Below are 24,354 nucleotides of genomic sequence, written 5' to 3'. Positions count from 1 at the left end.
CATTTTCCAAAACAAACTCACAAATTCATACCGTTCAAGTACAAAGTTACAAACACGCACGTGCACACTGTACATTCCGCCATCTTTCTTTCTTTATCTGGTGTTTAACGTCGTTTTTAACCACGAAGGTTATATCGCGACGGGGAAAGGGGGGGACGGATGGGATAGAGCCACTTGTTAATTGTTTCTTGTTCACAAAAGCACTAACCAAAAAATTGTTCCAGGGGCTTGCAACGTAGTACAATATATATGACCTTACTGGGTTCCGCCATCTTGGACCGACCCGGGTTTTCATAACCCAATAAACAAATCTAAGCCTGAGAAATGATAATTTAACTGTAACCCACACAACATAATATTTAATGATTACATACCACATCCTGGTTGCATTGAAGTAGCCATACATATCCCCTGCCGTTGATAACAGGTTTCCGGCGTCTGCTCTACGTAAACAGACCCTACGTTCAACGAAGAACGGATTCGCTTGGAACGCAAGCTTTCTTTCCTCGGCTAAGGCAAAGAACGAATGAATAAAAAGGAGTATCTACGAGCTCAAATTTAACTCTGAGTTCACCTTACAAAATACAAGTAAAACACACGTGAAATACCTGAGCACGAGCTCCACGAGACACTTGAAGTTAACCAGCGTCTACCTGTGACAGGCGAAATAGAGGAACACAGGCGCTCCATAACAATACCTTTAACACCACAGCATAAAAGTATACTAATATTAAAGCCGCTTGTGACAACGGCCACCTCCCATACATGTTTGTATACCCCGCCTCCCTCTGCCCAACCCGTGGCATGTGCCTATGCCACAGTCTCTTTACAGTTTGTCAGTCCCGCCGTTTTCCGACCCACATAATCGATGTCATGTGCCTGTGTCACAAGTCTTGTTAAGCGTCAACCCCCCCCCCCCCCCCCCCCCCCCCACCCCGCACGCCTGGCCTAGTTTACGGACCCTGCTTTTGTACCCACCCTGGCATACCCGGGTATATCCCAGCCGTTTACGACAACGTAGAATCACATGCCGCTTCGTCAAACCATTATAATTATTGCTTCAGCCCTGTGTATTACTGCAATCCTGTTCTGAATGACTCGCGGTTCGAGGTTGTTCCGGTTGTTTACGCTGGAGTGACACGACTGATTAGTAACATGACTTAACTGCCAACAAGGAACAACTGCAGTGAACAAGGGACGGATACTGTTTTCATCAGGCTAAGTACAGCGGCAGACAACAAAGGAGAAAAGATCAAAAAGTGTGGTTTAACTCTGTGGTTTCATTCGTTCGTTTTGCTGGGACAAAACACATTACCGGCTCAGACGTCGAGTTCGCTGAATCGAAACCGACAATAACCTGGGTGTGTGTAGGTCGTAGCTACCTGTACCTTCATCATTCAACGCCTATAGTGGAGTCAGTGGTGACAGTGATCGACTGATTCACCTCAGTTTACCTTGTGATCTGCTTCCTCCCGACTGACAGCTTCACTGATTGCTGATGTGACTGTGGTTATCACTTTGTACTAGCACCGGCTCGTGTTTGTCACTTTACCAACACCAGCAGAGAAACTTCTTTCGTTCCACATAACTAAGGTAAGTTTAACGTAAAACAAATTCATTCATTGCACATAACCGCTATTTGATGAATGGGCCAGTCCCAGAGTAACTGACCTTGCTGACTGACCACAGACTGGCCAACGGAGGTGACCAATGTACGCGTACACGGTGGTAAACTGACCGTTTGTACAACGACCGACCAAGCCGGGGAATGTGTGTGTGTGTGTGTGTGCCGCCGTTTTGTGTGTGTGTGTGTCAGTGTGTGTGTGTGCCGTTGGTGTGTGTCCCGGTGTGTCTCAACAGCAATAAGCAGAGGTGCCACAAGCGGCCCTCTGCTCTAAAATCTAGAGAATCCTTTTTAAACCGGTTTTTAAACATTTTAAACTAGGGAATATAGAATAAGAGGACTGGGGTCGGCGTGTATGTTGGGTGCTTTACGTCCTTCGTTACCCCCCAGCTCCCCAAACACCCAAGCAATGATAGGAAATTGTTTAGGTTATGGGGTGTCCTAAACTAGGGGTTACTATCTTGAAATAAGATGTTTTTATGAGGACACACAAAAATTGATAGGTCCTTAGTTTGTTTTTAACGTATAGGCGGTGCGCTCTCACCCCCCGTCGCGCAAATAACCTAAAAAGGTTCCAAGCGGCGTAAAATTCCTGATCCTGATCCTGTGTGTGTGGTGTGTGTGTGTGTGTAAGCGCGTGGAAAAGAGAGAGAGTGCATGTGTGGGTGTGTTCGTGGGTGTGTTCGTGTGTTTTTGCGTATGTGGGTGCTCAGGTTTGGCTTGGTTTGGTTTTGACCTTCCGCGTGTATGTTAGTGTTTCGTCTTACGAATCCCGAAGAGCCAAATCAACTTTGTGTTGCATAGTTTCCGTGTTGTGACACTGAGACCGGTCGCTGATAACTGTACATCTCGTTTCGCATTCACCACTGCCATGGACACAATAGGTCAGTGCACGACGGTATTTCAGGTGACAGCCGGGTAAGCCTTCCAAACGTACCACTGGGCTAACAACGCTAGCTTTTGTTGACACTGATATACAGTCCTCATGTGAAACGTATAGCAGGACTACTACTACAAGGCGAATCTGACCTATGTTGTACGCGCCACTGCAGTGTGTTTGACGAGCGTTACGCTTCAGCGTGATGGTTGACTGAATACGCACGGACACTGACACGGCACACACACACACACACCGTCACACACACACTGACACACACATACACACGCATCAGTACTGCATACACTGACACACACACATGTATACATACACTACACACACTGACACACACACACACATACTGCCGCATACACTGACTCACACACATACACACACACACAAACACACACTGACTGTGACACACACACACAAACACACACACACAGTCTCAGTGTCTGTCTCTCTCTGTCTCTGTCTCTCTGTCTCTGTCTCTCTGTCTCTGTCTCTCTCTCTCTCCGGCTCTCTCTCTCTCTCTCTCTCTCTCTTTCTGCCGTATACTGATGAGGTACAGATGTTTTCAGTGGTATAAGAGAAGCGACCAAATACATTTTATGACTGAAAAGCTCGGATTGTTTATATTTGGGGATTTCAGAGCCCTATAGCACTATCTTCCCTTTCAGGGCTTCTCGTTGTTCTTATCTTTAACCTTAACCTTGAGTTGATCCCGGGGTTAATTACTGCTGATTGAGTGCAGAGTGGCCCTTCCACTGATGTAGATTTACATACAGACGAGACTTCAGTGAAAGCTGCATATTCCCGCGATGTTACGAGAAACCGCCGTCGTAGTGTTTAGCCATAGTCTAGCAGGCGGACTTTCGCTCAAAGTCTCAGCAGCCTTATGTAAAATCGATCGGCCCGGAATGCAAATCGCGTTGCTCATTCGCCCCTCTCCCCCTTTCACCACGCCTGGCTGGGAGAACCCCAACCTCAGCTTCCTGTGTAGAGGTGCTGGCGAACTCAGTAGCAGCAGCAGCACGGGTTAGATTTTGTAGCGGCCAAACTTGCATAGCTGCGGCTTCATACCAGTCGGGGTGCAACAGTTCTTTTGGCGGTGGCGAGCGCGTGTGTTTTGGACTGAATCAGTGTGGTTAGTTTAAGAGTTCCAACCCGTTTATACATCGATTACACCGTAGTTTGATTAAGTTGCGTACGTGGTCACATTAACCGGTTCTATACTCCGTGTGAGAAGTTTCCCGGCGGTTTGCCGTGGAGGCCGGTGTAACACGAGAAAATCACTCCCGCGAGATTTTTACTCCGGAGTAAACATTTCGTACGAAAAAGTTACTCCCTTTACGAAAAAAGCACTCCCCCATTACACGAGAAAATTACTCCCCAAGACAGGTGAGTTCCGAGTAAACATTTCGTACAAAAATGTTACTCCCCTGATGAATAAATAACGAACAAATTACTTCACCCCAACACAAGCAATTCAACTTCCCATGCCAGGTGTACGAAATTTTTACTCCCTTGTCCCCTGTTAGTCTTGGTGGTGGAAGGGGTGGAAGGAGGGTAGCGCGACATTCGTGTGCGCGAGATCACTTATTGGCATTATCCCTTCGCCCGCATCCCATTTTTGCGTACGAGATTTTTACTGGAAGTAAAAAAAAATGGGGAGTAAAAATTTCGTGGAGGGAGTAATTTTTTCGTGCCTTGGGGAGTTCTTTTCTCGTACGAAAAGTGTACTCGGAGTAAGAATTTCCTACGAAATATTTACTCCGGAGTAAATTTTTCGTGGAGTAAAAATTTCGTGTTACACCGGGGCGGTAGAACCTGAGAACACTCCTTGGAGGTTTTGGAGATTCCATTGTTGCATGGTCATAATTTCAGCACGGCACACGTTTTGTTGGCATAATTTGAGTCAAAGCTGTTCCAGGCTAGTTTGAGTCAGCGGACGGACCGGCTTCGCGGCGAAGTACTGATTACCGTGACGCTTCGTAGGACTGAGTCGTTTTTATGCGACAAATACCAGCGTAGCGGCTAATTACAGTGAAGTTGGACCATTAGCTACTTTGATGATCGTTTCGCAGTGGTATACCAGCCGGTACAAAAAAATAACAAATAATTTGCCCTCAGTCGTAATTCAACAGCGCTCCTCAGTGCTTCAGTCCCAACAGCATCAACTGACGCCAACACTGTTGCTAACACTGAGCACTGACGTTTTTCTGCACTGTTAGGCTACTTCACGAAAATTTCACTGAACAGATCGCACATCTTGGTTGCTCTTAACGGCTGTTTTATTTTGTTCTGACTTCTCAGGGCTGCTTACAATGGAAGAGACAGGTAAGGGTGTTAACTCATTTAACCAACATTTTTCTGTTCCTGTTTGGTTTCACGGTTGTGGATTGCATGTCTAGCACAGTAGATGGTTTAATTGAAGTATCGATTAGCAAATGCACTGTGCCAATGTGTTCATTTGGAGAGACAGTAGTCAGTTTTTATTGGATAGAATAATCATTGTTGTTGATTTTTTTTTAAGATGATAGAAAGTTTTGACTTGGAAACACAAAATCAAACAAGTCGCGTAAGGCGAAATTACTACATTTAGTCAAGATGTGGAACTCACAGAATGAAACTGAACGCACTGCATTTTTTTTACAATGACCGTAGTCCGCCGCTAGTGCAAAAGGCAGTAAAAGTGACGAGCCTGTTTAGCGCGGTAGCGGTTGCGCTGTGCTGCATAGCACGCTTTACTGTACCTCTCTTCGTTTTAACTTTCTGAGCGTGTTTTTAATCCAAACATATCATATCTATATGTTTTTGGAATCAGGAACCGACAAGGAATAAGATGAAAGTGTTTTTAAAATTGATTTCGAAAATTTAATTTTGATCATAATTTTTATATTTTTAATTTTCAGAGCTTGTTTTTAATCCAAATAAAACATATTTATATGTTTTTGGAATGAGAAAATGATGGAGAATAAGATGAAAGTAATTTTGGATCGTTTTATAAAAAACAAATTTAATTACAATTTTCAGATTTGTAATGACCAAAGTCATTCATTATTTTTTAAGCCTCCATGCTGAAATGCAATACCGAAGTCCGGCCTTTGTCGAAGATTGCTTGGCCAAAATTTCAATCAATTTGATTGAAAAATGAAGGTGTGACAGTGCCGCCTCAACTTTTACAAAAAGCCGGATATGACGTCATAAAAGACATTTATCGAAAAAATGAGAAAAAAAACATCTGGGGATTTCATACCCAGGAACTCTCATGTAAAATGTCATAAAGATCGGTCCGGTAGTTTACTCTGAATCGCTCTACACACACACACACACACGCACAGACACAGACACACACAGACACACACAGACACACACACACACACATACACCACGACCCTCGTCTCGATTACCCCTCTATGTTAAAACATTTAGTCAAAACTTGACTAAATGTAAAAACAAGAAAGGTAGGTTGTAGGAACATAATCTGTGAATGCATTGTTTTGTCAATAACAAACGTTCCAACAACTTATCTTTCTTGTTTTTTGATTCTGAATTTTGGAACGTTGGCGGTCTCTTTGTTTTTGGATTTGGAAACACAAAGTTTAATAACCTTGAGTGACTTGTTTATTTTGTTGGAGCAATTTTCCGCTGTTCACATTAATTATTTAGATATAGACTGTGAAATGGTCATTCTGTGACACATCATCATTTACAAATATTTCAATTTAGACCATAATATGACACTATTTTACCATGGATGACACAATGATACAATTTAGTACTGATTTCCATGTGTGTCTTTCAACAAAATTGACTATAATACAACTCTGAGGCCGCCGTCAGGAACTTCAATGTGGATGTTAAAAAAACCTTATAACAAAAAAATTGACCATTTAATGTCATCCAGAAGCAAATCAGCCACTTTATAATACAGTACACAGGACTACGAGTTTGCGTGAAATCGAAGTCGTTCTGTTGAGCACAAGGGCAAACTGGCAAGAATCGATTGGCCTAACAAGACCACGATTAGTACTTCCTGGTCTCCCAGCACTACTTAACTACTGCTAGCGGGCCTGCTTCAGACAATATATACTAGACTGTGATGGTAGAAAAAAATGGGGAAAAAGATAGATTTTTCCATTTCATTGTACCATATGGACTGAGGTTGCGGTTTAAAATTAAATGTAGTTGATTAATTTACTATCAATTAGATTGAGGGTTTCATAGAAATTAAATCCTGGTCTCTTTTTCGACTTTGTAACTGCATAAAAATCTTCAAAAGAAATCGAAGAAAAACAAGAGGGGAGAAAGAAAAGCAGAAAATAAATAAATAAAAGAAGAAACCAAAGCAGGCGGGTACAAAGAGAAACAGACACACAGAAAGACAAGTTTGAAATAACACATTTATATGAAAGAAAAGCCACACCCCACCCCCGTCCTCCTCTGACGTAACCACACTATGACGTAATCATTTTTGTTCAAAAGCCAAGTAATGTTCATGTTCGTAAACGGAAAGCGCTCAGACAAGAAAGTTTCCGGCGGTTGCATAATACCTTTTGGTAAAAGGGTACCCGCAAACATCCCATCAAACCCAAGGCCGCCAGATCTGTTTGTTCCGACCAAATAGAAGTTGTTATGGGGGCCAGGAGTTTTGCAAGACCTCCACAGACAAGTTGTTATTATGGGGGCCTCTTATTCATACGGATAGTTTCGAGGTTGACCATGGGCAGCGCCATTTTATTGTGAAATACGTCATCAGTTTGTGTACACAGGAAGTTGTGACATTCGTCACCCTATGGGAGGTGTGAAGGCAACATTGTTCATCAGTAGAAAGTTGTGAAATCCGTCACCCTGTGGGAGGGGTGAAGGCAAAATTGGTCATCACTGAGTTTGTGTAACACAGGAAGTTGTGAAATACGTCACTCTATGGGAGGTGTGACGGCAAAATTGTTCAACAAAAACATCATAGGCCGAACTGTGCAGGGTTAACCGCAACAAACTCAAACCATTCATTCTACTCAGCATTTGAGTGACTTATATACCAACATTTTTATGTCTTATTTTCAGCACAGGTGTAGGAAAAATCATGAACCAAAATGTTATTTATTTTCTAATTTAACATTTGTTTTACAAATTTGACCATGGTCTTTCAAACATACAGTGACATTAAACATTGTTATGTAAAAAAAATTTTTTTTAAAAAAAGCTTTTGAGCACAAATCAGAAAATACATTGTACATTTTACCTACAGGCCAAACAAGAGATCCAAGCAAGTTGCACTGATCTAAAAAATATATTTTTAGATCAATGGCAAGTTGTCAAAAACAGGCGCTTGCATTTGGATGTGTCCAATGATAGTAGGTTTGGTTGTGATCAATCAGAATAATGTAGGAATAAAAATGTATGACAGTTTGGTATGATGACATGCAATTCACATATGCTGAAATATAAAATCATACATCATATAATATTAATATGGCTGTTGCCATGACCATGAACCCCAAGAAAGGTTTAATGTTATGTAAATCAAAATACCAAAATCAAGCACCTATTAATCTGGTCTACGGCGCGGGAAAATTGAGGCCTTCGTAAACGTTCAACGTTGGCCAATAATGATTTTAACAATGTTGTGTCGTTTTGTATTATGTTGTATTTTGTTGATCAATTGATAAATATGTCTTCCCAACATATTACAAATCAAACAGAAATAAAGTCTGAGAGAACCACAATAATTATTGTTGCCGTCAAAACCTTGCAAGGCCTCAACCGTTCTCACGAGATCAGTTACATTTTCTCTCTCTCTCTCTCTCTCTCTCTCTCTCTCTCTCTCTCTCTCTCTCTCTCTCTCTCTCTCTCTCTCTCTCTCTCTCTCTCTCTCTCTCTCTGTATGTCTTTGTCTGTGTCTCCCTCTGAGTCTCTCCGCTTCTGTCTTTCTATGTCTGTCTCTGTCTCTGTCTATGTGTGTGTGTGTGTCTCTCTCTCTCTCTCTCTCTCTCTCTCTCTCTCTCTCTCTCTCTCTCGCTCTCGCTCTCGTTTTCTCTCTCTCTCATCTGACTCTTGGCACACAGGTCAAAGCTGAGGTTAACTTGAGTGCACGTGTACCTAGGAGGGGGGTTGATTTCTTGAATTAGCTGAGGGCGGAATTAAATCGCTCACCTTCCACGTCCAAAACGTAGTGATATTGACACGCCAGATTAGTGCGGTAACGTATTGTGCTAAGCAGGAAAGCGCGCTTTTCTGCCGGTATTCTTGTTAACTTCGCAATTTCCGGAAAACATCCACTTTCATTTTGAGACTGTTCTGTTTACATTCGACACTATCAAAACCACTTTGCAATACTGAAATAATTGTTTCTGTGTTCGAAAGCTACAGCCAATCGTTATTATGTCCCCTTAGGTACAATTTTATAACATTATTGGCACATGTAAACAATAGGAATTAATTAATGTTGTCACTCAGCATTTTTTTTTAATTCTCATCCACACTTTGAGCACTTCCCCCACCCGCCCTCCCTATCTCAGATGTAATTTGTAAATGACGTTTTCAGCCTTCAATCCACTATTTAACATAGTAAGTCAAGCTTTTCAAACCTTATTAATAATTGCTTTGATGTTTTGCTGATGTTCAGTTTATTATTTAATAAAGATCTCATGGTTCAAAATTTCATATTGTTTTTTTCAAAAACGTGCGTGTGTTCCATTTCAAACTAACCTCACTGATGTGAACTCCATTATTACTGTCACATCTGTTTAACAAATTACACCCATAATCCAAACCAACGCGCAAACACACACACACACACACCACAACTACACACATATGTACTCGTTACCATTAGCCAACGCTCGTCACAACACTGTCAGTCTCAAGTCTAAATAATAATAGTATAAATCATAACTAATTTTCTTCACATCATCATAGACATAATGTTGCTTCACATGTTCTTTGTACAATCGTTGGTTTTCACAATAAATATTGCATTACTGTAATTGTCTTCTTTTTCTTTAACAATATCTTTCCAAAAACAAAACTCAAAGACCACACAAGCTATTGCAACCTACTCCTATCTCTGGTCTCTCTTCCTGGGTACAATGGTACCTAAGACTTACATTCAAATGCTTACATTTCCATGCTACCCACATTGTCAAAATACCAATAATTATTCAAAACAAATGTTAACTACTACCTAACTTCATTTCAGACCCACACCCATTATTATACACACATTTCACATTTAAACCATTAGTCGGCCCCCTGTCGATATTTATCGACTAAGTTCCTTGTTCCCTTTAAGATCGATAAGGTCCGAGTATGTTACCATAACAGCAAGTCGTGTGGGTTACAATGACTGACCTTCTGGCATTTGTACCTTCCTTTTCGTTTGCACTATAATGTTCTTCACCACAGACCTGACCAGGCTTACCGGCACGGTTGGCCTAGTGGTAAGGCGTCCGCCCCGTGATCGGGAGGTCGTGGGTTCGAACCCCGGCCGGGTCATACCTAAGACTTTAAAATTGGCAATCTAGTGGCTGCTCCGCCTGGCGTCTGGCATTATGGGGTTAGTGCTAGGACTGGTTGGTCCGGTGTCAGAATAATGTGACTGGGTGAGACATGAAGCCTGTGCTACGACTTCTGTCTTGTGTGTGGCGCACGTTATATGTCAAAGCAGCACCGCCCTGATATGGCCCTTCGTGGTCGGCTGGGCGTTAAGCAAACAAACAAACAAACACATCGTATAAACCAACTCATGTCCAACATAGGCACTTAGACCTGACGGACAGTAAGCCCCTTTAATTTGACTGACCAGGCTTTTACATAGTACAACGGCATCCATCCGTTTGGACATGTACCAACATTCAACAGCTTGGGTAATCTCTGTGCATAGTGGGGATTGTTCGATGAATTAATTTTGTAAATCAAGAAATGAATACGTATAAATACAAAAAAATACAAAAAAATAAGATTTTTGAAAAGTAAGACTCAACTGATCACCGAGAGTGCTAAACCCATACCGAGAAGAAAGTGAAAACCGTCGTCTAAATATCAGACGACAGAGCGTAGAAACAAGTTTACAGCAATTAGAAATATTAACTCAAAATGGCGTGAGCAGAATAAGCTTTGCTGCAGAAAGTATTAACTTGGGTTATGCACAGCTAAACACTTATATCGAGCGACGGAGGGACAGGCGATTTAAACAGAGTTACTGCTTGCATGCCATGTCAGTGTTTACATTTTAGGAGACAAAGCCTGCATTGCACCATGTCCCACTGACACAATAGAGCGCGATATTGCTCCACTAACCTAACACCTCATTTCAATTTTCCGTTCAACGGAACCCATCTCGGGCTCTCAGCATCACGCTTTAAGCCGAAACTGAACAGGTTTCCCGGTCAATCTGTTGATACCGTTGCCATGGCGACAACTGACGGTAGCAATAACAATAATGATAGACTAGTGGTACCCGTGCTACGCACTTTGTGTGCTGCGCATGCGATGTCATTTTGTTGGTTATGTGCTTGTGAAAATGTTGTTTGCACCCCTCCCCCCCCCCCCCCCCCCGCACATTATCCCGCATATAATGAATTATATTCTCTTGGGGAGCATGGGTTTCAATACATTTTGTTATTAATGAGATGCCATTTCATGATATGTGTGAATTTATATATTTAATCATTTTAACTTTATGTAATCAATGTTTGTATCTTATTAAACGAAGATCTAATGAGTTAAGGTGTTTGTTGCCATGAGTGTTTGTAGCAAGTTTGATGATTGGGAATTGCCATAGCTCAGTCTGGGATAGTTTGTACTCGTCCCCAAACAACTGAAGGACCATAGTTTGTTTACAGAAAGCTATAGACTGAGCCGTGAGATCCAGCCATTTATCTTGCCAGAGATCCGCATGGGATGTGTTGTTGATACTTGCAAAATTTAACAAAGCAGCTATTTTGAAAAATATTTACTTAAACCAACAATACATCCATGTGGAGCACTGGTTACTTGAGGGATTACTGTGGTAATTGTGACCAAACGCCGCAAAAGGAAATCACACAATATCACAATTGTAATCATTTTAACACTTTAATAAAATTAACGAAAGAGATTATTAAAAATTGAAAAACCAAATTTATTTCACAAAAAAACACCAACAAAATAGTAGTTTTGTTATGACACGATAGTGACATCTCAAACACACACACACACACACACACACACACACACACACACAATCGAGTGCAGCATCCATGAACACACACACAGACAAACACACACACAATAAATGTACGTCCAATGGAACGTGTGCGCGTGTGTGTGGATGCTGTTTTCAGGTAATAGAACCCCCCACATGTATGGCCTATGCCATGGGTTAGAGAAGTAGAAAAAGCAAGATTCGTTCACCCCCCCCCCCCCCCCCCCCCACATGTAATGCGCCATGGGTCATAGATTTTTACGAAATGGAAATCTAAAACGTCCAAAATATATAATGATTCAAACGCATATTCAGACCTGGGAACCCCTGTTTTGCACTTTGACTATTCTCTGTTTCTCAAACAAACTTGGTGTATTATCAAAAAAATGAGCGTACTCCACACAGCGTGTATCCATGATTAAAACATGCCTCATGCGCGTCAAAATGGCGGGGGGAGACTGCAAATTCTCTATCTCTATAGTATAACCCCTGTGGCAGAATACAGCAAGGTTAGGAACACTTTACGAAAGTTTTACAGACTGATAAATGGGATTTACCTGTAGAGCCAGTTGATGCGACAGCAGATTGACAGCTGTCTCGATTCAAAGCTGGGCAGAAGCAAGCGGTCCGAATGTTGCCACGCTTTAGGTCTGACTAAAGACTGCGCGACCGCACGCGACTATACAAACAAACAAAATAAAATACAGCAGGAATGACGTTTGCATGAATCCATGATTACGTCTACATGAACAACAGTGATAAAAGTGCGCATCTCTTCCCAGCCGTGCAGCGCTTTGAAAGTTGGAAGCATTAAAATTTAAACGGGTAAAAGCCATCGTGAAGATACGAAAAAAAGGTATGACGTCTAAAATACATAATGATTCAAACGCATAGTATAACAACAGAAAATATATTCATGGTTCACACACACACACACACACACACAATCGAGTGCACACATCCATGCTTATTTAAAGTCATGTACACACACACACACACACACACACATACATGGCATCAAGCAATACACAATTAAATGACACATATGGAAAACGTATAATGAACATGAACATGGAAAGTAATTCACACCGTTACCTACTATAAAATTGATGATATATGTATACCACTCACTTGCTATTCGCCTAAAAGCTTGCAGTGTGCTGTGACACATATAAGAAACCAGAAGAAAAAAGGACTTTACTTTGGCGAAAAGAGCATATGCTGCTTATTTTTGTACATAACTGCTATAACTGTATTTTTTCCGAACACTTACATGTAAAAAACATGGAGATATATCTTACCATTTCACTAAGACAGCCAAAATAACGGTCAAATTAAGGGGAGATCATGATGACGTACATGTCTATGGTTGCACCGTGGGGAAATATTTAGTCGCTGGAACCTATAAGGTTATACGGCGACTTATCAGATGATAATGTTTCGAACTTATCTTTTAAAAATTAAGTAAACAAATCTATGGAATATTTTGGAGTTCCATTAACAGATAACGACTATACAAACAAACAAAATAAAATACAGCAGGAATGACGTTTGCATGAATCCATGATTACGTCTACATGAACAACAGTGATAAAAGTGCGCATCTCTTCCCAGCCGTGCAGCGCTTTGAAAGTTGGAAGCATTAAAATTTAAACGGGTAAAAGCCATCGTGAAGATACGAAAAAAAGGTATGACGTCTAAAATACATAATGATTCAAACGCATAGTATAACAACAGAAAATATATTCATGGTTCACACACACACACACACACACAATCGAGTGCACACATCCATGCTTATTTAAAGTCATGTACACACACACACACACACACACACACACACATACATGGCATCAAGCAATACACAATTAAATGACACATATGGAAAACGTATAATGAACATGAACATGGCAAGTAATTCACACCGTTACCTACTATAAAATTGATGATATATATATACCACTCACTTGCTATTCGCCTAAAAGCTTGCAGTGTGCTGTGACACATATAAGAAACCAGAAGAAAAAAGGACTTTACTTTGGCGAAAAGAGCATATGCTGCTTATTTTTGTACATAACTGCTATAACTGTATTTTTTCCGAACACTTACATGTAAAAAACATGGAGATATATCTTACCATTTCACTAAGACAGCCAAAATAACGGTCAAATTAAGGGGAGATCATGATGACGTACATGTCTATGGTTGCACCGTGGGGAAATATTTAGTCGCTGGAACCTATAAGGTTATACGGCGACTTATCAGATGATAATGTTTCGAACTTATCTTTTAAAAATTAAGTAAACAAATCTATGGAATATTTTGGAGTTCCATTAACAGATAAACAGATCTATCTATCTTCTTATTATTTTAGGTTCGTCTGGGGTAGAGAAATAAAACACACAGCTAGGTTCGTCTGAGGTGCGGTCGCGTAGTGTTTAGTCAAACCGTTCGCTTTCGGCCAATGGGATAGCTGGGATATTCTGTCTGCTACGACATTTCACGTTAAAAAGGCCTCAAAAAGCCATTTCGCTTTCGAAGTCGTCAATCTAACCCAGCCTATCGTCTTCATCGCGATCCGTTACTACGGGAAAACCGAGGGACAGGGTCCAAACCGGCGGGGTTTGGTAGGAGATACGTCCACACGGCGAAAAAGGCCACGCGTATTGAAGTTGAAGAAGAACCAATCACAGATCTCTTTCGGCGAGGTCAAAGTTCAGGTCAAAGTTCACTGTTGTCTGCTCAAATTTGCGAGACAAACCTCTTCAAACTTTGTTCGTGGACAAAATTGGAAGTCGGGACCTAGCGGAATCGATTTCCTGGGTCACGTTGGCATAGTAACCGAAGGAGAAGGCACAAATCCGCGCGGTTTGGTCACAGGAATCGAAAAACCACCGAAAACCCTACCAGTATTATATAGTAGATCGCTGAGGAACGTGGATGAGTCTCCTGTCGCGAGCAATTTCCGGCGCCATTGTCTTTGACAGCCTCAAGAAAAGGCCGTTTTAGGGTGTATATTTATCTTACGTCTTTCTGTAATAGCCAACTCATTTGAGTTTCACACATCGATATTAATGACTGCACTTTTTTCTCTCATGTACTCAAGAGTTCCATTCGGAAGATTCACGTTTTAATCAGTGTTTATTAAAATTGAAGAAGACTGTTTAAGGTTTTATCTAATGTCCTTTTAGTAATTAGGCCTACTAACCCTTTTCATGTCCACAGATCGATACCAGCGACTGTTTTTTCCATGCAGTCTTGAATTTCGTTTTGAAGATTCAAAACGTTCAAGATATGTTTGGATTTGTTAAGTTATCTTGTAGTAGAGGGTTTTATTAAAAGTAGACTGAAGTAGTACATAGTTGTAGCAGTAGCATCGGTATTTGTTGCAGCAGTAGTAGTAATAGTGGTAATAGTAGTAGTAGTATATACTTTTTGTTGTATTTAAGTAAACGGGCTATAAGTAAAAGGAGGAGGCATGTTTTAGTTAATTTTATACGCGATTGAAATTTCTCTTTAGCTCTTGCCTAATTCCTTGTTAACTTTAGCTGGTCTGTTTGTGACTCGTTTGCAGCTGCCTCATACTACACATTGTCCCCAGATTCTGTTGCTTTGTTTTGCCCAATCAATAATTATGTAAGTGCTCTGTAGTCCCTTGCGACATATCACTCCTTAATGTCACTGAAAAATACCTGGCCAGCGTCAATGTTCTCTTTACACTATTCCCTTGAGAAGCATCTCTCTGCTGCTGTTGCGAAACGCAACATGTTTAATTGATGTCACAATCACAAATATTGCGCTCCGGGCTTCCTGTCAGATCCGTACATGCAGCCGTTTTAGAAATAAACAAGTCGCGTAAGGCGAAAATACAACATTTAGTCAAGCTCAGTCGAACTCACAGAATGAAACTGAACGCATTGCATTTTTTCCGCAAGACCGTACACTCGTAGTCGTAGCATCGTCTGTCCACCGCTCGTGGCAAAGGCAGTGAAATTAACAATCCAGAAAAGCGCGGGAGCGGTTGCGCTGAGGAGGATAGCACGCTTTTCTATATCTCTATTCTTGTTAACTTTCTGAACGTGTTTTTAATCCAAACATATCATATCTATATGTTTTTGGAATCAGGAACGCACAAGGAATAAGATGGAATTGTTTTTAAATCGATTTCGGAAATTTAATTTTAATCATAATTTTTATATTTTTAATTTTCAGAGCTTGTTTTTAATCCGAATATAACATATTTATATGTTTTTTGAATCAGAAAATGATGAAGAATAAGATAAACGTAATTTTGGATAGTTTTATAAAAAAAATAATTTTAATTACAATGTTCAGATTTTTAATGACCAAAGTCATTAATTAATTTTTAAGCCTCCAGGCTGAAATGCAATACCAAAGTCCGGCCTTCGTCGAAGATTGCTTGGCCAAAATTTCAATCAATTTTATTGAAAAATGAGGGTGTGACAGTGCCGCCTCAACTTTTACAAAATGCCGGATATGACGTCATAAAAGACATTTATCGACAAAATGAAAAAAACGTCTGTGGATATCATACCCAGGAACTCTCATGAAAAATTTCATAAAGATCGGTCCAGTAGTTTACTCTGAATCGCTCCACACACACACACACACACACACACACACACACACATACACCACGACCCTCGTCTCGATTCCCCCTCTATGTTAAAACATTTAGTCAAAACTTGACTAAATTTTAAAATGACATGTCCACTTGCATATAGTTGACGTTGTTATTCCTTTCAGCGTGCAAAAAAAGCTCTGAAATATTCAAGGATATATTGGATATTTCCCGATGGAGAGGTCGGTGATGATACTATAAGATGTTTGGTGGCTTGTTGTCAGACCAGCATTTTGTTGTTGGTCCAAGGGGACCATATCGTCTTTTGTTTCATCTTTATCGACCAAGGCCGAAGGCCGCGGTTGATAAATATGAGACAAAAGGCGATATGCTCCCCGAGGACCAACAACAAAATGCTGGTCTGACAACAAGCCACCAAACATCGTTTTTGTCATCATTTTGGTTGTGCAACAAAATGCACAATAACCCACAGGGAGACGAATTTTTAGAATCCAACTCCGGGCCACAAAGCATCGTCACAGTAGCACGAGATAACACGTCAAACTTGTATGTGACGTCAAACGTAGCTTGTTGACGCTTTTCTTCCAGTCTGAAAATGTACAGAGCTGCGATCATACCTGTGAGTTCAGTAAGTGTTGAGCATATTTCTTTTCTTTTAAGTGTTTATGACTTTTCGTTGTGGATTTTGCGATTACAGAGATAAGTTGCAAATTGACCATGACTGAGTCGCCGCGGTAATTATCAACATTGATTGGATCTTTGAGAGTGAATGCTTACAATCGTTGTCCTCGGAAACACAAATCCAAAGCCGCGATGGTTCCACACATCAAACAATCAGCCCGATTGGCTTTTACTTTGACAATCCACGTTTCACCTGAAACCTCAAACCCATTCACCACCTCGAGTTATTGCATGGGGAACATGAGATTTATTTCCCAGGTGTTTGTGAATGAAAACTCGTGAAAATGATGACAACATTCTTTGACAGTGTCAGTGTGAGGATGAAAGTCGCTTGGTTACTATTTCAATGCTTGTTATTCTCTCAGGTGCTGGGAGATTGTTTCCGCATAACTCTTACTTCTATTGCATACTTATGTCGTATGCATTTAAAGCGCTTACTTCTTTGTTTCACTTGTCTGGTTGGTTTGAGTCTCACCACATGCCCGCGGCCTGATCCCTTTATTTTACAATGTTTAGCAGCGGGAATTTTTTTAATTAAATAATGTTGTATATGCAACAAATTTTTGTTAATGTAAATCATCAAAAAACGTGAACTCACCACGGCATAAACTCACCAAGGCATACAGTTTGGGTGTTGATCTGTAGAATGTTACCAAGTGAAGGTTTTTTCTTATCACATACAAAAGCCTGACCAGATCATTCTGAGATGTTTTCACGAGAAGGAGTGTGCCTTTAAAGTTTCCATGCAACTGCATGGAAAATGGAAAGATCAATGCAGTTTTGAAATGGTTTCACTGATAAAGTCTGATATCGATTGAAAGGGGAAACGATAACAGAATATGTTGTGCTATTTGTGTTTTACAGAATTGCACGAGTGCTTGTGTAACTGGTTTGTGCAAACAAACTAGTGAGAACGAAGAATTGAAAAAGAGCCGAGGAAGACTACCTGTATAAAGACGTCACAGTATATTTCTGTAAATACTGAAGAAAGAGGATCCCGGGAAATTGTTATAGCTGCAGAATATTTTACTCCAGAGTATTAGTTTGTCGAAGGTTATTTTATGTTTCTTGTAACGAATACAGAGAAAAGAACTTAGAAGATTCCGAAATGTTGTTGTTGCTGCTGAAGAAAAAAGATTCAAGAGTATTTGTTTGGTGAAGTTAATGGAAACCCTAAACCTGTGTGCATTTAACCACAGAGAAAATACATAGCTCTCAAACTAAATTTTCTGTGTATAATTTGTTGAAGTGGACTGTAACGAAGCGGTCATGCCTCGTCTGACAGGAGAAGATGGATGTTTTCTCCGCATGATTCGCAGGAGAAGATAGATGGATCACACACAATTCTGCGGGCTTTACACTGCAGGAGAGGAGAGATATCTCTCTCACCATCAAGCGTGAATTTTGCAGGAGAAGTTAGCCGTGACGAGTTTTTCATATGAATCACCTGACAGGATAAACAAGAGGCGAAGCCTTCAAGGCTCACGGAAGAAATTGACAAACAATCACTCTGTCACACATACACGGCACACACAGTAAGCATAGGTGACACGGTGCAAGAGTGCGAGACAGACACTAGATCTAGTGTCTGTCTGTAGCCTACTTACGGGGACACGACTGCCAGATGGCCAGATCGACACTGCGCTTTCGACAGCGCTTCCTCGCGCAGACACTGGAAACACGTTGACTTGTGCAGATTAACCTGTAGGAAATCTCCTTTGGCATCTTCTTTGTCTATTTTTCTGGAGCGACGAAACCGAACAATGTAAAATCGTCTTCTCCGAATCGGCGAACTGCAGCTCGGTGATAACTGTATCTATACCACAATCCTTCACGCGATCTGACCTAACCTTGACCCCTGACCTGGTCTACATACCACACACGACACAAACCAGTCAGCTGTTTTTACCCCCCCCCCCCCCCCCCTAAAACCCCCCGCTTTGGATACACACTTTAACTACATACGTGCCGACGAAATGTTGATCATTGCTTCAATACTTTGAAGCTGTTGCTTGAATAATAACCAGGTAAAATTAGTATTTCGGTGTTCAGTCAAATGTTAAAGTTTCTACCACAGACATACATACGCACGCACGCACGCACGCACGCACGCACGCACGCACGCACGCACGCACGCACGCACAGACAGACAAAAGTTAGCATCGCATAGGCTACACTTACGTGAGCCAAAAATGGATCAGATGTTTTTTCTGTGTACAGTGGACCCCCCCCCCTTTTTTTAAGCACCTTCGATTTAAGACCCCCCCCCCCCCCCCTTTTAAGACCTTACTTTTTCAGATTTTCTTTTCAAAACTTCTATAAATTAACCCTCTTTTTGTAAGACCTGAATTTCTCAGCTTTTTGGGAGGTCTTGAAAAGGGGGTTTCCATTGTACAACTGCACGAGAAAAAAAGATGGCTCTCTAGCTAAAATGTCTGTCTATAATTTGCAGGAAAAGTGAGTAGCCGTAACAAGGCGGCCATGGCGCACCTAACGGCCAAAGAACGACAACTCTATAGCCACGTCTTCCTGTCCATGGACGTGGACGGCAACGGGTGGCTGGACAGTCCGGAGCTGGCCGAGGGGTGTCGACGTCTCGGCTTCACCATCACGGACGAACAGGCTGCGGTAGGGGCACAGATCTCCTTTTTCTTAAGTTCTTTTCCGGAGCGGTTAAAAAAAAAAGCACTTTGTTTTCATTTTGCTCCATGAAGTACTCGTGTTTTTGTCTGTCTGTGACTCTGTCCGTCTGTCTGACTTTCCGTCCGTCCGTCCGTCCTTCTGTCTGTCTGTCTGTCTGTCCTTCTGTCTTTCTGTCTGTTTGTTGTCTGTCTGTCCGTCCGTCCCTCCGTCCGTCCGTCTGTCTGTCTGTCTGTTTGTTTCTTTGTGTCAGTTACTCAGCACCCTTTGATCTAGTTTAAGACTGTACAAACTCATTTTGCCAAAAATTATTCCCATACAGTAAAACCTCCCATAACGAACCCTCCCCAAAACACCTCCCGTACGTATTCTGTATGTACGGGCCATTTTTCTCATGTGTGATGGCATATGTGAATGTAGTTAGTGTGCTTTCCTATCACAGGCTTCATTCAACGCCATTGACACGAACCATGACGGGAGAGTCACGCTTGATGAGTTCCTGGCCGTCATGGGACACATCGAGCAGAGCAACCCTAAAGCAAAAAAGTAAGTTTTCTCTCTGCCTCTGTGTCCCTCTCTTTCTCTGTCACTCTGTCTGTCTGTCTGTCTGTCTGTCTCTCTCTCTCTCTGTCTCTCTCTCTCTCGTGCGTGCGAGTGTGTGTGTGTGTGTGTGTGTGTGTGTGTGTGTGTGTGTGTGTGAGTGAGTGAGTGAGTGAGTGAGTGAGTGAGTGAGTGAGAGAGTGTGTGTGTGTGTGTGATGTGTGTGTGATGTGATGTGTGTGTGTGTGTGTGTGTGTGTGTGTGTGTGTGTGTAATCCAGCCATGTCAGTCTTGTACCAACGCCTACCTTTCTTCCTAACACGTTGCAGGGAGGCCAAGCTGCGGCGGTCGTTCCGCGAGATGGACGTGGACGAGGACGGCCTGCTGTCGGAGAAGGAGCTGATGGACGGGCTGAGGGACGCCGGATACAACCTCTCACGCGACCAGGCCAAGAGGCTCTGCAACGACCTCGACAAGAACGGCGACGGCAAGATCGACTTCGAGGAGTTCATCAGCATGTTCCAGTTATGAACGGGATAGTGAGCTGCTGGATTTACTGTGTGTGAAGAGAAGATTGAGACACAATGTTCAAAATGTGCACGGCTCAACATTGCAACATGAAGCTTCGCGAGGACGACTGACAATGTTTGAGATGATCGACTTTCAGGAGTTCTTACAGATGTTCCACTGATGAAGAGGACCTGCATTTTTTGTGTCAGTGTGCAAAAAACGAGTAGAACATGTTCGAGGCGAGGCGGCATGGGCGGCATAAAAAGGCCACAAGAGGCTTTGCGAAGAGCAACAACGACAGTTTTAGATGCGAACTGCGTTTTCATGACCTTGGGAGTTGGTGCGACGGTGTTGTGGATTGTTATAGTTATGATAATAAATATGAACAGACGTGGTCATTCGGTCGATGAAGGCCTTTCAACTGTGAATAGATACAACAAGCAGCCTTTGCAAACAGAATAAACGCCGGGACTCAACGTATTCATCCAGGTTTACAGCTTTTATGAATGAGTGTTGATTTTGTGACACCAGGACTTTGTCCGGATCAAAGGGTTCCAGATATCATTCAAACGAACCATGAACTACTGAAGCAAACAAGTCGTAACCCCACCTATATATGTTGCAACTATGAACACACCTGAAAAGTTGCGAACATATTGATACAGATCTCGTGTTCATCCCTTATGCCAGTAATAAATAGTTATACAATGTAGTAGTAAAAGACCGGGAACAAATCAAGTGGAATTTACAATCTGAACACACATTAGAAAAACTTTGAAAGAATACAAGCTTCGCTTTTTTACAGTTCATCCAGTTATAAACAGCAATGGGGTAACAACTACCAGATTCACAATTTGCTGCAGACACAGAAAAGGCAAACTACCAAACAACAACAACAACAACAACAACAACAACAACAGCAACAGCAGTAGCAGCAACACTCGATGGACATGTCTGTCTAAAAAAAAAAAGGTTTCATTTTTTCCACTGAATAGCTGAACCAAAGCCAGTAAAAACGAGAACATAATAGTTCAGTGTGTGCTATGTAGGTCTGATTAGGGTTTTCTCTTGCTGTTCACATAGTGATGTAGATGTAAATTGTTATGTAAATACTGTTGTCAATTTGGTAGACCATTTTCAACGTGGTCGCTTTTTGATTTGTCTGCTATGCAGAAGTTCTAAATGAAATACATAGTATTTTTCATGTACTTAGTTTTGATATTATTCTCAACAGCAGCAACAACAGAACCGAGGAAGTGACCAGTGAGACTTCATGGACATTTCTTTGAAGGGAAGTAATTAATTTCCTCCCGTTTTTATATTTAGTCAAGTTTTGACTAAATATTTTAACATCGAGGGGGAATCGAAACGAGGGTCGTGGTGTATGTGCGTGTGTGTGTGTGTGTGTGTCTGTGTGTGTGTGTGTGTGTGTGTGTGTGTAGAGCGATTCAGACTAAACTACTGGACCGATCTTTATGAAATTTGACATGAGAGTTCCTGGGTATGAAATCCCCGAACGTTTTTTTCATTTTTTTGATAAATGTCTTTGATGACGTCATATCCGGCTTTTCGTGAAAGTTGAGGCGGCACTGTCACGCCCTCATTTTTCAACCAAATTGGTTGACATTTTGGTCAAGTAATCTTCGACGAAGCCCAGACTTCGGTATTGCATTTCAGCTTGGTGGCTTAAAAATTAATTAATGACTTTGGTCATTAAAAATCTGAAAATTGTAAAAAATAAAAAAAAATTATAAAACGATCCAAATTTACGTTTATCTTATTTTTCATCATTTGCTGATTCCAAAAACATATAAATATGTTATATTCGGATTAAAAACAAGCTCTGAAAATTAAATATATAAAAATTATTATTAAAATTAAATTGTCCAAATCAATTTAAAAACACTTTCATCTTATTCCTTGTCGGTTCCTGATTCCAAAAACATATAGATATGATATGTTTGGATTAAAAACACGCTCAGAAAGTTAAAACAAAGAGAGGTACAGAAAAGCGTGCTATCCTTCTTAGCGCAACTACTACCCCGCTCTTCTTGTCAATTTCACTGCCTTTGCCATGAGCGGTGGACTGACGATGCTACGAGTATACGGTCTTGCTGAAAAATGGCATTGCGTTCAGTTTCATTCTGTGAGTTCGACAGCTACTTGACTAAATATTGTATTTTCGCCTTACGCGACTTGTTTTAAGCTTCTTCTGATTTGTGTTTTTATATTTAGTCAAGTTTTGACTAAATATTTTAACATCGAGGGGGAATCGAAACGAGGGTCGTGGTGTATGTGCGTGCGTGTGTGCGTGCGTGTGTGTGTGTGTGTGTGTGTGTGTGTGTAGAGCGATTCAGACTAAACTACTGGACCGATCTTTATGAAATTTGACATGAGAGTTCCTGGGTATGAAATCCCCGAACGTTTTTTTCATTTTTTTGATAAATGTCTTTGATGACGTCATATCCGGCTTTTCGTGAAAGTTGAGGCGGCACTGTCACGCCCTCATTTTTCAACCAAATTGGTTGAAATTTTGGTCAAGTAATCTTCGACGAATCCCGGGGTTCGGTATTGCATTTCAGCTTGGTGGCTTAAAAATTAATTAATGACTTTGGTCATTAAAAATCGGAAAATTGTAAAAAAAAATAAAAATTTATAAAACGATCCAAATTTACGTTTATCTTATTCTCCATCATTTGCTGATTCCAAAAACATATAAATATGGTATATTCGGATTAAAAACAAGCTCTGAAAATTAAATATATAAAAATTATTATCAAAATTAAATTGTCCAAATTAATTTAAAAACACTTTCATCTTATTCCTTGTCGGTTCCTGATTCCAAAAACATATAGATATGATATGTTTGGATTAAAAACACGCTCAGAAAGTTAAAACAAAGAGAGGTACAGAAAAGCGTGCTATCCTTCTTAGCGCAACTACTACCCCGCTCTTCTTGTCAATTTCACTGCCTTTGCCATGAGCGGTGGCCTGACGATGCTACGAGTAAAATGGCATTGCGTTCAGTTTCATTCTGTGAGTTCGACAGCTACTTGACTAAATATTGTATTTTCGCCTTACGCGACTTGTTTTAAGATATGCGGACAATGTTAAAGAGGGAGAACCATGACCCGAAAAACGGAGACATACTGGCACACACAAATACACACAAATACACACATACACACAACGCACGCACGCACGCACGCACACACACACACACACACACACACACACACACACACATACACACACACACACACACACACACACACGCAGGTGCGCGCGCACCGGTTCTACAGGCTACGTGGCCATCCTGAACTCAGGTCAAAATGAGTTCGGCTCATTTTCTCCCTGACAGGACGCTACAGTCCTACGCGAATCAATCAAAACAAAAATACAGAGTTATCTCCCATATGGTTTTCGCGAGCAATGTAGATCAGTGTTCGCGAGACGAAAATGATTGCAGATTGGCCGACTTCGACAGTGATCTCCGTTCTGTTCTTCACAGTTATGATAAAGACATCGTTCTAAGGTCAAAACAAGTCGACATTTTGGGACTGCTGCCGGAAGGAGACCGTAATATATGGTTTCATCACTGTCAACTGGTTAATACAGAAAAAATCGTCTGCTCCAGAGAGTGCCGAAACCAAACGGTTGATTATCACCTGACACTTTTGCCATATTTA

General features: G+C 41.2%; 1 protein-coding gene across 2 annotated transcripts; it reads left to right on the top strand.

The window, feature by feature from the left end:
- Positions 1-1,008: 1,008 nt before the first annotated feature.
- Positions 1,009-24,091, top strand: LOC138981902 (troponin C, skeletal muscle-like). 2 transcript variants are annotated; one of them, XM_070355044.1, is made up of 5 exons: positions 1,009-1,593; positions 4,818-4,841; positions 19,428-19,603; positions 20,058-20,161; positions 20,485-24,091. In XM_070355044.1, exons 2-5 carry the CDS (start codon positions 4,829-4,831, stop codon positions 20,684-20,686), a joined length of 495 nt encoding a protein of 164 aa, XP_070211145.1. In that variant the 5' UTR covers positions 1,009-1,593; positions 4,818-4,828; the 3' UTR covers positions 20,687-24,091. The 2 variants fall into 2 exon arrangements, with proteins under 2 accessions (XP_070211145.1, XP_070211146.1); XM_070355045.1 differs by lacking the exon at positions 4,818-4,841 and having other exon boundaries at positions 1,012-1,593.
- Positions 24,092-24,354: the final 263 nt, after the last annotated feature.

This window comes from Littorina saxatilis, linkage group LG12 (genome assembly GCF_037325665.1).
Source record: "Littorina saxatilis isolate snail1 linkage group LG12, US_GU_Lsax_2.0, whole genome shotgun sequence".
Lineage (NCBI taxonomy): Eukaryota > Metazoa > Mollusca > Gastropoda > Littorinimorpha > Littorinidae > Littorina > Littorina saxatilis.
This window is presented reverse-complemented; position numbering and strand designations above follow the sequence as displayed.